This window comes from Seriola dumerili, unplaced genomic scaffold (assembly GCF_002260705.1).
Source record: "Seriola dumerili isolate Sdu_G_001 unplaced genomic scaffold, Sdu_1.0 BDQW01000226.1, whole genome shotgun sequence".
In the NCBI taxonomy this organism is placed as follows: Eukaryota; Metazoa; Chordata; class Actinopteri; order Carangiformes; family Carangidae; genus Seriola; species Seriola dumerili.
Genome location: NW_019174481.1, coordinates 3,172,098 through 3,187,752, shown reverse-complemented (window position 1 = coordinate 3,187,752; position 15,655 = coordinate 3,172,098). Strand labels below are relative to the sequence as shown.

At 40.8% G+C, this 15,655-nt stretch overlaps 1 protein-coding gene across 1 annotated transcript in view; it reads left to right on the top strand.

Moving 5' to 3' along the window:
• The window catches only part of LOC111229061 (CMP-N-acetylneuraminate-beta-1,4-galactoside alpha-2,3-sialyltransferase-like), a 35,357-nt gene extending 19,702 nt beyond the window's left edge, over positions 1-15,655 (top strand). The window contains exons 8-13 of the mRNA XM_022755222.1: positions 697-760; positions 850-945; positions 1,094-1,280; positions 11,253-11,399; positions 12,885-13,031; positions 15,566-15,655. Coding sequence (XP_022610943.1) covers positions 697-760; positions 850-945; positions 1,094-1,280; positions 11,253-11,399; positions 12,885-13,031; positions 15,566-15,655 — 731 coding nt within the window. The remainder of the gene's footprint in view (positions 1-696; positions 761-849; positions 946-1,093; positions 1,281-11,252; positions 11,400-12,884; positions 13,032-15,565) is intronic.

The following is a 15,655-nucleotide window of genomic DNA, read 5'->3' as shown; positions in this document are numbered from 1 at the left end:
CGCCCACTTAACCAGGAGAATGTGCTTGTTTGAAAACAGCATTCCTCTCTGAGTGCTTTTATGGGAGAGTTTCTACATACACACGCATACCATGCTGAACCCTGTATGTCTGTTTCTCCCAGATTCACTCCTCTCCATTTTCTCCCATCACCATTATTCCTGTGGGTTGATTGGTCACTCCTTATCTGTGACTGAATAAACGGACAGAGGCGTTCTCTTCTCCAACTGTCTTAAGACCACCTAGATTGCTATATCTCTAGTGGTATGTTGGAGCTTTCGTCAGTTTATACATCTTCTAAAGGAACAGGGTCCCTCAGTCCTGGCTTTTCAAATATATAATTTTCACTTAAGAAAACATCTAATCTGTGATGTTACTCTGCTGTCCTGCTCCATAAGGGGAGTGAGCGCATAATATGACTAACCTTGAGGATAACAGTATATTTTTTGATCCTAGATTATGTGATACAGTACTTTGGATGGAGAGAATTTGACACTAGAGATATGAAGCCACTGTCCTTTCATTGCCAAGAAAGCATTTGTAAACCAGCGTATTTATACACAAACTGTTCCAGGGAATAAAATACACAATATGCTCAAGTACAAAGTGATTTTTTTAATATAATGTACTGCAGTGCAGTGTAGGTGATCACCTTAATTGTCCTCTTCATGGTGATTGTTTCTTCTTTTCCTCTGCAGAAAGAATCATAGACAGCATTTTAACTGCCACGAAAAATTATGGACTTGGAGAGGAGCTGGACAGGTAATTACTCACCCACGTCCACATGAAGTCCTGTTTTGCCTGTCCATCACTTCTTGATATTACTAACCTCTGTCCCTCCCGCCTTCCAGTCTCAGCTGTAAAAGATGCATCATCGTGGGCAACGGGGGCATCCTGTTCAACAAGTCTCTGGGGTCCCGCATAGATGAGTACGATATTGTAGTGAGGTGAGACGACTCCTTCAATTCAGTGCATAGTCTGTAGTTGGTTAAGTATAAATGACAACATCTCAAATACTTAACTTCCTGTGTCATGGACCTTATTGGCTCTTTGAAGAATGAATTCCTCCCACTAAGACAATTTTTGTGCTGGCAGGTTGAATTCGGCACCAGTAAGTGGTTATGACAAAGACGTAGGGACCAAAACCACCATGAGGATTACCTATCCAGAGGGGGCTATCCAGATACCTGAAAACTATGAAAAAGACTCACTTTTTGTTTTCTCTGCTTTCAAACCACTGGATTTCAAGTGGTTCCGGCAGATGGTCTTCAAGGAGAAACTGGTGAGCTTGTATTTAAATCATTGTTAAGTAATGAAAGTGAAAATCTTGAACTTATTTAACTCACACACAAACACACACATCCACAAGATAATGGAATGACGACTCACAGCAGAAAAATCTGAGACACATTGAGTGGGTGTTCAAATATAAAAGGGTCCAAAATGAGAGGAGTGTCTGCTGCACAACAAAACTCAGCTCTAGCACCACTTAGCAGTAGAATTTTTAATGCTCTGTGTGTTTAAATGTGTCTGAGTTATGTTTTTTTTTTTTTTATATAGCGCATAGCAGTCTAACCTCTGATCACATTCTGTACATTCCTTTCTGTGGAAATGTAAGCCATTCTAGTAAAGGGGTTTAGAGGACAACATTAATCTATAGTGTGGATGTTTTAGATGCTTTGAATGGTTTAAATGCTTAATGTGGAAAGGACAGTTGAGAAAAACCAATGACTATTACACATGTTCATTTTTCTTCTGTCTGTCTCTGGCAAGAGATGGATTTTTTTTTTTTTTTTTTTTTTCACGTTACATTGCCATTTTCTCCTGAATTACGAGGCTCTACTGTTCTCTCATGTTTGGATGTTGCCACACTAATAATTATGAATTAATTCACCACACAATAAATCTTTTGAGTGTCCTTTGAAACATTGTGATTGCCACGCTTAAGTGATGGGCTGTGAATTGGCCTCTTAATCACAAGGGTCAGACTGAATGACAGAACAGGCTCTCCCTTATCTCTTAATGCATTACAAAAAGCATTCATTTTTAATGGCCCCTGTGTCCCCTACGTTAAAACCTTTGTCACTGAAAAAAAGCTCTCATAAGCACTTTCATTCAGTTCTTCTTGAAGAGTCTCTAGTATCGCTGTGAGATTTTTCTGAGCCTATTCAACTCCAGGACAATGGGAGCACTTATTAAAAGCTCATCATAGAGTCAGTAAAATAAAGGTAGTGGTATTTAAAGAACCATACCATTATTTTTTACATGATTTAGACCATTTATTAACAATTATAATTACTTGACATCATTGTGGAACATTTTCCAAAGCATGCAGTATTAAAGATTTGTGAAAAAATACATTAATACATTAATAATATTAATAATATTAATAATTTAATCTCAGACAGTATTTTCAGGCACAGCGATAGGGTTTCTCCAATTTACTGTGAAATAACATTAAAATGTTGCAAATGTAATTATATGAAAAACTTAAGTTGTAGCAAGTGGGCTAAACCTTGCATAAGAAGCTGTACAATCCTTAAATGTATGTTCTACCCAGGCAGAAAAGCTAAACTCCCCTCATTATTTTGGTGGGGATGCTTCTGTCTAACCGGGCAATCCAGAATCAGGCATACCAACTTTATTTTCCACCACAGCTGTGTGACTTTCAGGGACCAGAGGACATTAGTCATGAGTGAGAAAATGGGGATAAAAAATAAGGAGAAAAGGACAATACATTTATAGTAGAGAATGGAAAGGGCATAGAATGGCAAGATGAAACTGATGGTGTGACGTTGGATTAAAGGATGAGAGAATAGAGGAAAGATAGATGGAAAGGATAAAGTTAAATAGAGTAAAAGGATAATAGCTGGGGAAAAGAAAATGAGCAGTGGAAGGTAACGGTAAAGTAAAATGGAGGAAAATAGTTTGCTTGGCTGGCTGATGGCCCCTTCAGCCTTTGATAGGGCCCAGATTTTTCTGGTGTGTCAGAGGAAGAGGACAGTGGAAATGGCTGCTTGGGATAATTGATCTGGCCCCTGGCATCTGACTCAGCCGTCTTTGATCTACTGAGGAAGGAAGAATGTTTCCCATGGGTTAAAAATCAGGGAACAAAAAGAGAAAATCATCAGTGTCCATTGGTCCGAGCCTTGATGATAATATGGAAGAAGAGAACTGACAGATGTGCATAGACCTGTGTTTGACCTCTGAATTGTCTTTAGTCTTAAGTCTGTTTTATACATCTGCAATAGTTGATTTTCTATCATGTAAATACTGTATATCACGCTATGTAAATGTTTCATGGGCAGTTTATTACTTTAATGGGAGACTGAGGTCACTGGAATTAGTTTTTTGGCATTGAAGGTAAGCTCAGTTCAGTGTCAGCAATATTATACATTAACACACATCAATGTAACAAAAAACAATAGTGTATGGACTTAGATTCCAAGAAGATCCTAAAGCAATTTAACCTTACTATTAAGAGTCTGGGAGTCCGACTGTTGTTAGATGTTATGAGAGAAAGTTGGTGTGTCCAGAAGGTTTTCGACCCACTGTATGTCTCCCTCTGTCATTTGACAGTATGTGTATATAAAGTCATTACATAAATGATAATTAGAATTTAGTCATTTAAATTGGTGTAGCATTTATGTGCTTATTTCACATCACATGAAAAGGATCACTTTATTCTCATTACAATGAGTGGTGTGTGGGTTTGAACATACAGTTGGCTACCTTGTGTTTTCAGAGCAACAATATCTATTTACTAGTGGATTTTAAGTCTTAGCAACGACATTAAAGGAACTGAAGACTTGTTAAAACGCTGTTATACTAGCTTCATTGCATCTGACTCACACCCACATTAGACTAATGCAGTGGAAACATAAACATGGAGTGGTGTTTGTGCCACCAGTGAACTTAGGGACACATTTCCAAAAACACTAACACATAAATGTTTTCTTTTAATTTTTACCAATTTTCCATTATTACCAGATAACCAGTATCTGAATCAATGAAATGCAACTATCAGAGACATTTGGTTCAGAGAGTGATACTGCACACTTAAGGATAATGCAGCAGGACATTCTCACCAAGTAGCAGCAAGCTTCCCTCTCTTTGCTCTGTCCATTTAGTCCATCCCAGAGCGAGACGTAATGTAACTATGGACAGCTGTCCTTTGGGAGCTTTTACATCTGTTGGCGGAGAAGGGGATTTCTTTGTGTAACCTGCATACTCACAGCTGGAAGGGATGCAAAACCTTTTCACTCCCCTTCTGCGGTTATGAAAGCAAGTGTCTTTCTTCGCCGTCTTCTTTTAAAGGTTAGTGGGCGGTACACACTTGTAGTGCAGCCGCGAGTGACTCATCCAGCTGGTGGTCAGCGTGCTTCACTTTCTTGCACTATTGTGGCTTTTCAAACGCCTACAGCGCAGTCTTGGATGGCTGAACAGAATACAAATTAGTGAGGCAATTTCACAATCTGTTATTTAGTGTTTTGTACACTTTCACAAACACAGACACACACATACACATAACCTCCCACTCACTCACACACGCACAGAGTCATAAACTTCAGGGCAACATTCAGACCAAGTCTAGATTTGAAAACTTGACCTTGTACCTGATCAGATCTTCAGTTTGCAGATACGGTTTTCTCTCTGATTGTGTCTCGTATTTGAGCTCAGTGAAGCCCTGTACTACATGTACAATTACAGAGCTGCAGCATCACAAGGTTTCCAACGTCCGTAATCCCTCATTACCGCAGGCATACGTGATTACCTCTCAACTTTGTCACTGCTTGAAAGTCTGACCCCACATATGCAGCAGCCTGGTTGATTGTCCGGTTACATGCTGTTTGCAACTGTGCTCAAACATGATATCCACGATTGTTGATATTTCCTTTTTTCCTATGTGTCTAGTTTTGATTTTTGCCCTCATGCACAGCGCGCACTCACGGTTCATGCACACACAGCCGCAGTTGTTTGTATATGCGGGGATCTTTTCAAACAGAGCCAGTGAAGGATATACAGCCGGTGGTAAACACGGGGTTCGAAGGTGGAGTGTCGGTGTTCTATCTCTCTTACTTGTTTACAGGAGCTTTCCCTGCCTCTCTTCAGGCCAGAGAGATAAATGATGGATGGAGACAATTTGAGGAAGAGAGTACTTCTCCTTTAATAGAAATACAGCCAGGGGTTCTTACTCAGAAGTATCAAAATATTGTAGTGAAGCCAATATTTTAAAAACATTGCACATCTTGTGTTCCAGAAATCGAGTGTGCGAGGAATTACTAAAATAGCTTGTTGCTTCATATCATGACCAAATTTCCAAATCAACTCCATCCGGCTGGAGTATCACTAGGAGGTATTTCCTATTGTTACAGTTTATGTAATGCCCAGGTTTTTCAGTTTATAGACATTCCATTTTAGCCAAAAAAGTTTATTGTAACTCGAACACACTGTGGGACAAAAATAACAGCTATATGGTTCTTTTTTAAGCCCAAACATCTGTGCAGAAGCCCAAAGTAGCATGCATACATGCATTCATAAACATTTACATACTTGTAAACATGGATTCTGAACATGAACCAAGTGACTAACATAGTGTCCGGATGTCACTGATTACCATGAGTGTTGTGTTTCAAAAATGAGTCACCTACCTAGCCTGCAATGATTAACACTCAAACCTGGACACTGGGTTTCTTTGTAGTATGTTGTTATCTGATGGATGTTGGGTAATTGAGTATTTATGCAAGTTTAAGGAGGACTTTGACATTTCAAAATGGTCAAAAGAAAGACTAATTTGTTTTCTAGTCAGATACGAACAGATCCTGCCACTAGCGATAACTGTGTGAGTCTCCCAAGATGTCACCTGCTAGTAGCCAGAGGCCACGCTGAACATTCAAGTCTTGAGAGTCGCGTTGTTGTCAAGTGTTGTGGAGACAAGGGTTTAAAACGGTGGGAAACAGAAACCACTGTGACCTCATTGATGGCAGAGGTTGTGGTACGCGTCAAGAAAAGCAAAGGCAAAAAAACAAATAAAATAACTAAAGCGGTCCAGAGTTTTCTCTCTGTGGATGTAAGAAACCGTAATCCCCTACTGTGCACCTCACCATTTACCACCTACTCTCTCCCTTTCAAACATTCTTTCTGAAACAGTTGCTCTTCAGTGGAGCACTTATGTGGTGAGACACTGCAACTTGTAAACTTAAAGGTCCGACATGTATACAGTGCTAATGACCTCCAGACAACCTTAATTGTGATTGTTAGCAGTTTGGTGGCTGCTGTTTTTGCTTCTAAATTGCTAAAGTCTACTTTCCGGAATCCGGTCAACCTCGTTTGAGTCGTCCTCACCATAAACATCAAACATAACCACATCCTCACACAGCAATTTACGGGACTGAAGAGTCCAGATAGAGCCATTTGTATGATAGCTGCCTATCAAGAAATGAAGGACGTGTCATTCCAGTTGTATTATGAGATTATTGTGGACAATACTCAACATGCATTGTATGTTGTGAGAGGATGGTCTGGCTTCGCTATGTTTGTGTCTGTTTACACTGAGGGGCTTTAAAGCCACCTGTAGTAACCAAGCAGATGTGAAACATTTTGTTCTTCCCTTTCCCCTCCTCTTATTACACTCCCATTCAGTGCTTCGCATTTCTCCACATTTCATTCAGTCCTTCGGGGGCTATAAACCGAGCTATCTGCTTCATTCAACACAGAGAAACCTGTTATTTTAAAGGTGAGTAAGGTTCATTGGTTTGTGCTTAAAGCCACACTGAAACCAAACCACACTGAAAACTATAAATGCAAGGCTCTAAACCAAGCTGTTTCTTATTTGGACATTTTTACATTTGTGCAGTGAAGTGCAACTGAGGTGTATTTTCTGTTTTATGCAAATGGAAAAGGATTCATGTCATCGTGTTTATAGCCAGTCAAATTTAAGTATTTTACTAGCCAATTGTTAGTTTGCTGATATTTTTATTGATTTTGTACATCATCTTTATTATGTCTGCATGTTTTGAAAACAGATGCATAAGTGTCTAACATAGTTATATTGACATATTTAGAATGTTGTACATTTTCCATTTCAGCACACCTTTTGTCATTGTTCTGAACAATATCTCTCAGTCTACATCACTTTTTCCATCTGTTTGATCCGTCACTTCTCTTGGCTTACAGTAGCTCCTCTCACCCTCTGACATTGTCTTCCTCTAATCCTGTGCTTTAAGCTCCTTTGGTGTTGATTTGTATAGCTGGGTTTTTTCCTACGGCTGTAAAAATTACAAGACAAATACATTTAGCCCTTACAAAGCTTCTGGTGTAGTCGGCAACACTGACATGAAGACAGTGTTGTTATGGTATTAGTCTGTTATTAGTGGGAAATATGTTAATGGTACTGCCTTAAGTTATACAGTTATAGAGTAATACATTTTGCACTTGCTTCAGTATCTCCTCTTTCAGACTCCCCAGTACTTAAGATCTGTTCACACATTACATTCAAGTACAAGTACAGGTATACAACCCAACTTCCCAGCTTGTTGTGGTGTGTTGGAAACCATGTTTACTTAAGTTAGTAATGTAGCAGATTGCTACTAACCCCTCAGATATCGAGTAAATGTACTATTAGTTGTACACATTTGGCTTCCATTCCACTTCCACTTCCATGCTCTCAGGCAGCCTGAACTTCAGCTTCTCTGAGGCTGACTTGTTCTATGAGCCTTGTGTTATGTGCTTTGATGATTCAGTGGTGTGGGACCTTTTCTTGGACAATACAGTCACCTCCACATAGTTTTGCTCATGTTGCCTACCTGGTTTGGTCAGGCTCTGTTAAATGTCTAAATGTGAAGCAAAGGACTGTGACTGTTCTTTTCTTGTGCCGTGTCATTCATCAGAACTATTTTTCCTCCTCATTGACTTATAATCTCAGAAGCACTGCCAAGAACTGTCAGTATCTTGACAATACCAGGCTCTTATTACTGGTGCCTGCAACAGACTTATCTCCAGTACAACTCTTAACCCCCAAAATCAAGATGCCCATTAAAAAAGTAACCTCTGATAGTCAATAAGTGCTTTTCCATCCACCTGTTTTATTTTTAAAGATTATCATTAGATGTTTTTGCTGTTATTTCACAGTTAATTGTGAAGATGCGGACAGGAAACATGGCGGACAGTTACCAAAGTACTCCCATCCACCCGTTTTTATGAGCATTCCCAATTAGTGTATAAAACGCTGGAAATTCAAGAAAGAAGTTAAAATATTGCAAAAAATGTTTTACACTTGATTGACGTATCAACTAAAACAAAGTGCGACAAAGTGCAACAGATAAATGCATCAGATATGTGTGAGGAATGATGAGGAAACTGTAACCTTCCTCAGATTAATACATAAAACACCATGTTTTCCACATTGTTTCCTGCCGTTTCGAGGTTTGACTGGCACTCAAATTATACTGTGCCCTCTTCTGCTGCAATGATTCAATGGCAAATTGATGCCACAAACTGTTTTTCTGGATGTGAATGAAAATGTGCATAAATTTTCACTTTCTTTTGCTAATTTTCTGGAAATTTGTGTGTTTTGCTAAAGGTGAACAGAAACTGTGCTAATGTCAACACAAGTGGAACTGTTACGCCCCACTTTACCTTCTTACGACTAAGTGATGTTGACCTCTCTGTCTCCTCTCCTTGCATTGCAATACAATTAATTCTCCAAGTTCAAGATTGTTTTAACAGGTGCTTTATTGGAGCACACAGCCTTGTGCACACACTTAAATCTAATAATCTAACCATAAAGCTGTCGCAGGAGAAGGGAAACAGCCATTTCCTCTCTGACCACAGCCCAGCGACAGCCTAACCAGCCAAGCTACACACTTGTGTTCACCTTTGAGCATGTGTGTGTCAGGGCTCGGTGAGTAAGTGGTGTAGGACCACTCTGCCGCTTCCTGTTCTGTCCGTGTTCAAATGCTACTGGCACAGTGCTGCTTCTCTTGACAAACCAATACACACTCACGCAGAGGTTAGCGGTCAGTCCACAGTGAAAGTCACATCCTGTTCCCTGGAGGTTTTTTGCGAGAGGTTTCAGTACTGCTGCTGCAGTGTTCACCACTGATAGTGTAGTGATTTTCAGCAGTAATTGAACAGTCTAAGTTTAATCTTTATTTACCCACATGAGGCTTGACTTCTTATTAAAACTCACCTTGTATCACAGTCATATTTTAATATTCACATCCAGTAACAACCCACAAATGCAGCCTTCATTGCTTTGACTGTTCAGCTCCTCTGGAGGTTGACAGCTAAATGTGCTGTCTAAGAAGGGTTGAGTGTTATCATTAACTTTCCCTGACCATCCTAACTGCTGGAGGTTTGAGTTTGAGACCTTTTTTTAATGTAGGCAACTTCTGACATTCCTAGACTCATAACAGCACCCGCCACCCCTTCCCTCCCACCAGACCTGAATCTGTACATACTAATTGCCCGTACATTTGTCAAAGCCACCTGTACTTGTCTGAATATCTTCAAAGAGATCCCCACCCCGTGACATTTATGTCTATGTACATGTCAGGTCATAGCTGTGTAAAGCAAGGGGTGTGTGTTGTGTGTCATTAGCTTCTCTCCTTCCTAGAAGAAAGAAAAAAATGCATCACTCTCTTTATTCAGCGTACACAGACGTGCACACATCCAAACAGCGCTGCTAAATAGATTCCTGGCAAACACAAGCTGTGTTGACAGGAGAGATGAGCTGCTGTTCCTGTTGCAGCTTGCCGAAGGCACAGAGCTGGGCCCATGTTCAAAAAGAGCCGCCACCGTTGAAGCCACAAAGCCAGCAGACTTGTTGCTACTGCCTCTGCCAACACACACAAACACCCACAAACACACACACACACACACACACACACACACACACACACACACAGACGCATGCATTGCTGTATCAAAGGCAGCCCTGGCGGGTGCTTGACTATTTGAACAGGTGATTCCCATTTACATTTGCTGACCCTATTGGCTTCATGCCTCTTAGGAAGTCACACTGTCAGGCAAGTAAATCACGCACTGCTAGTTCATTGCATTTTTATTGGGTTTATCATTTTAATGACCACTTGCATTATTGACCATTATTGATATTTTGACCCTGAAATATTGAAGGGTACTTTTTTGATTTTGCGTCTCAGTATCTTACTATTCAGTGGCTCTTCTGCTATGACTAAGTTGAGCAAGTGTGTTTCATTAGAGTTACATAATTTTGTTCAGGTGGTGCTGCAGGCCTGTCTGACAGGTTGCCCTGGCGACTGATGATGATTGCCCTGTGTAAAAAAAACCTGAGGTCTCGCAGAACACCCTCAGGTCAAGGTGTGATTTGAACCATTTCCTGTCAAATGCCATATTTAACCTCAGATGTTGGCTAGCAAAACCGTTTTGGGGTTTGTGATTTACCAACTACATGTCTGATAACAAATCAGTGTTGACTTTACCGCCATTCCTCTGCAAATATCATGTAATTCAGTAATATACTAATGCAAACAACTCCATCAAACCTAACCATTAATACCATGTGCAACTTTTGCTCTCTATAACAATCAAGGAGTAGTAAGTTTTGATAGGGAAGTTGGAGAGAAATCTTATCAGAACATATGAGGGAAAAAGTAGGAAAGATCAACTCAGCAATGGAAAGGAAAATCCTGTTCCTGAGTCAGTGTGTGTAAACATGAACTTCCTAAATGTCCATCACCAGAATCGTGGTCATAATTGTCATTTTTCTCCGTTTTCTGGTTTTAGAAGAAGGAAAAGAGCTTGTAAAGTAGTAACATTGTAATTTTTAATTTCCTTTAAATAAAAGTAAAATAGAATGAATTGAGAGAAATAATACAAAATGTGCGTGGAAGCAGTACCCTCTCAACAATCCAGGGTGGCTGCACCCCTCACCCACCACTCTCCTCCTACAAGGGGTCGTAATTACTGATGTCCTGCGAGCCCCTCACCCTGACTTCATCCATTAAAGGCCCAAAAGCCATTTCCCTAATCAGTGCTAGTAGGGGTCTGGCCTCTGGTTGGCTTCTGTGTTTTATGTCAGTGTTACAGAGGATAAGCTTGCTTTCATGTTGGTGGTAAGTCACGGTTGGCTGTCCACAATGGAGGCGTCATCATGTGAATGTGAGATCTGCTTTTTATGTGCATGACTGTGACCTTGCAGAGAAAAAATAACAGACCAGTATTTATAACTAATTTACAATTTTCTTCCCTTCTTTTCTGTCTGTTTCCTCAGAGGGGTACAGAGGGTTTTTGGAAGTCGGTGGCTCACTATGTGCCTCGGGAGCCGGCTGAGATGAGAATCCTGAATCCCTACTTCGTCCAGGAGGCTGCCTTCCAGTTCATCGGCCTGCCCTTCAACAATGGCCTCATGGGCAAAGGGGTAAGACTCATATACAGGAGCTTTGATTAGAGAACAGTTGTACCAAAGATTTGGGTTCCTTTTTGTTAAGATGGTAGGTTTCTTCGGAGATGTAAGAGAGGAAGCTTTCTGGGAGGTTCTTAACCTCAGGAAGACCGCCTACTGCCACCATTTTCACTATATAAAGAGAGAGCAAGGGAGAGAGGAAATACCAAAAATTTCTCATCGCTGACATTGCCAAGGTGCTGAATACCTGCTGCAATCCTGGTTCAGTTTAAATTCCACAGTATGTGTTAGATGTTGATGTATGTACTTTGCTCATGAATCATGTTTGTCTGGACCTGAGACTGCTGTATCGAGAGAGCAGAGAAATTATCACAGAAATAAAGATTTTAGTCAGTGGCCATCAAACGGGGTATGGAGCAGAAAAATATAAACTAAACACCAGAAAGCATTTGAACTTTAATGCTGGTGTGTATGTGTATATGGTTGCGTATACACATATTGTTTGTGTGATCTGCTGGTACCTGGAGAGGGAATATTGTTACATTGAGGAGTGTATCACTGTTGCTCTGCCCTCTGGGGCCACCACAGCACCCCTGCATGAACTCCCATCTGCAACATGTGTTCAACATGTGGGCATCTGGCCCCTGTGTGTGTGCGAGAGGGAGAGAGAGAGAGAGAGGGAGTGCATGGTCATTTGTGTCTATGTCTGGGTGTTTGCTGTGCTATCCCATACAATACAAGCTACAGAGTTGTATGAGTTGGCGCATTATTTCCCTAGAACACTCTACTGTCTGTCTTTTGACTATCAGAGTGTATGTTTATGTACGTGAAAATTAATGAGGAGGCCTATTTGTTGTACGAGTGTTTATGTTGAATGTGTGTGCGAGTGTGTGTGTAAATTAATCTATATTAGAAGAAGCAGTAGGGGGTTGGCCAGCTGCTAGTTCAGCTCCACCGACCCTGAGGGCTGCAAATCAGTGTAATGGTTTAAATGGGGCCTCCCTCCACTCTTTCTTCTGGACCTGCTTTTTTCCCCCAATACCCACACTCTTTTTTTCCACCTCTCTTGTTCTCCAACATCCACACACACACACACACACATACACACACAGACATACACACACACACAGCCCAGATACCCCCCAGATCTCCAGCAGCCCAGGGCAGTTAGGAAGCACACTGCAACCCTGTAGATCACTGTTTCATAGCAGGGGTCTGCAGGGGTCGTGTCTTAAAGGTAATAGTTAATCACCAAGTGTTCAAAGTCAGTTAGCAGCAGTGGGGCAGAACAAAGACAGAGGTATAAAGGAGGGAAGACAGATACATGAGAGGGAGTGGACATCTGTCTCTGAACTAGTGTTTCAGAATTGGCTGGAAATAATGTTAATAATAATAAAATAATACTGCACGTTTTTAGTCTATATTAATCCTTGTGTTACTCAAAGTACATTTTTATTGACAAATGCTCCTGGTATTTGTGTCTCTCTGCTTTCACTACAGAACATTCCAACTTTGGGAACAGTAGCTATTACGATGGCACTGCATAACTGTGATGAAGTGGCGGTTGCAGGTTTCGGCTATGACATGAACACTCCCCACGCCCCCATGCACTACTATGAGACTGTCAAGATGTCCGCCATTAAAGAGGTGAGTGTTGCTGAAAACAGCACTTATTTCACTACTTTTCAAATAATCAAGGCGCTCTTAAGTGACCAGATCTTTAAATGAAATCTGGTGCATCCCAATGAGAATGAGATATTATGGCTTCTCCCTACTCACTGTGGCCACTGAAGAATAAGTGAAGAAACAAATAACTGTAATGTTTGATGAGGAGGGACCACCAGTCCTGTGGAGGTTGAGGGGAAGTTGAAATGGCTTATGGCCAAAATACATTCACTACAAAGCATTCGCTATTTGGGGTGATGGTAATATTAGTCCATATATTAGTTGTGCACAAATTCAATTTCTCTCAGGTTTTGCATTTACATCCAAAGATATTTCAGTACTTGAAACATTCCTGTTCAGTAACCCTGGAGATTTTCTCTGTGCTACTTGCTTAACACACAATTTATATCTAAAGGAGGCACATAGTGTTGAGGACAAATACACATGTGAACTTCAGCTCTATCCGTCTGCCTTAAAAGTACTTAAGACATGTGGGTATGGGGGGGGGGGCTATCAAACAAATATTAAATTAAAACTAGAAAGAGTCAAACTGAAACAAATTAAAAATGTGTTTTTTACCCCATGTAATAAAAACTAAAACTTTTAACGCACCTTAAAACTCTTAATAAAACTAGACTGAATGTGATTATAAAAGAGGAAATTAATAAAAGAATAAAACATTAAAGCTGTAATGACCCTGGATTGAAGTGCCACTAGGCTTTCATCAGTCACTGTACCAACATGACAGACCTCTATCGTCTCCATCAGTCAAGTCTTCCTCTCTGTGTTTACACTGAAACCCAGTGGAATCAAAGATGTCACCCATGTGCTGACGGGTGTAAACCATGAGCTCAGTATGACGATAACCTTTGTCTAAACTCCCAGTGAACCACTGGCATTTATTATCATCATCTTCATCAACGTTGTCATCATCAGCCACACATGGCTAATTAATGGGAATACTTTTGGCTTTTTTGTTTGGAACACTTTAACCGCTGCCAGTCCCTGGGGTTGTTTGATTTTCTGGAACCACAAGGCCACTGAGCAGTGAAATCATCCACGTATTATTCCACTGCTTTGGAGAAACAGATTGTTTCCTATCTATCAAAATAAACAAAAATTGATTATAAAATGTCACATACGTCACTTTAGACTGTGTGGTGCTATTGAGGTCACTTTCTTTGCTATACAAGACGCTGCTCTTTTATCTGATCCTGAGTTCTGTTATCCCAGAGTTAATCAAGTTTAGAATTGATTTAGTTAAAGCTGCTGTGTTTGATATTTTTTATATGATCAAATGGCCTCTTGCGTGTGAAAGGGGTTGCTTGTGGTGACAGACAAACAAGGATTTATCACGTTACTGTGCAGTTTCCCGCAGCTCTTGACACCTTTTAATTCACAACCTGCAACTTTAATGTTTTGATTCACTCTCACCGCTCTGTCAGCTAAAATGATCTGAAAACCCACTGTTAACTACCTGTCCAGCTCCAAATAGCAGATGGACAATGTTGGTAACCAGCTGGTGAATATAGTTTAGCACTTACCAGATGAAGAGCTTTTTTAGCTAATACGTCCTTCTCTTCTACAAACAAGGACACACAGCTAGTGTTGCACATCGGCTTTTTGAACAAGCTACCAAACCAGCATCCACCAGGGGAAAAGTGCACTACTAACGACATCTTGCAGGCTAGCTAGCTACTTAGCTAGCCAGTTGTAGCATTTCAAAAAGCGCTTAAAAACGTAACTGCAAATGTGCTTAATGGTACTAGTCTTCATTCTTCAACACCACTGCTAACAACACTCCTCTGTCACTGACATGTAAGTTATTGACCAGCACTCAGTTGTTGACATTGTGTCAATCAAACACTTAACCTGGCCTGTCCATTCAGAGGCTTTGGAGATGTATGTGTCTTTTTGACTGCAAATGGATTTCAGTTGGACTTAAACATTGCAGCCCTGTTTATGCTAATTTCTAATAAGCTGTAGCTCATTGTTCCTTGTGGTCCCGGTGTGACCCATCACACAATGATAGGAGGTTTGACTTAGACTGGCCCAGAGACTGCAGAAAAGTCTTACACTGAGTCTGAGTTCTGTAGGGCCTGGTTGAGCTTCACACTTTATTTTCTTCCTCCTATTCCCTCCTGCATGTTTCCTCCTCCACCCTCTTCCTCGTTCAATTGCTCTCTGGCCGATTCTTCGTTTCTCCATCCCAAAGCACCACACAGGAACCAGCAGCTCTGGTTACATGTTGACCCATAGGACTGAATCCTCATAGCACAGCAGGGAGGAAAACTGACCCAGCGTGGCTGTACATATATAAATGCACACATGTACACCCACACGTATAGACACAGGGAATATGAAAATCCCAAACTAACACACAGGCTTGTGGGCTCACTGCATATAACAATGGTTTTGTTATAAGTGCTGTTGAATATGGCCTGTGCGGTTTTCTTCCTACTTCAGCTGTGATGTTGTATGACTCTGAATCTGTCTTTTCTCTGGATCTGTCGCAGTCATGGACACACAACATACCCAAGGAGAAGGAGTTCCTCCGCAAACTGGTGAAGGCCAATGTCATCACAGACCTGACCAATGGTATCTGA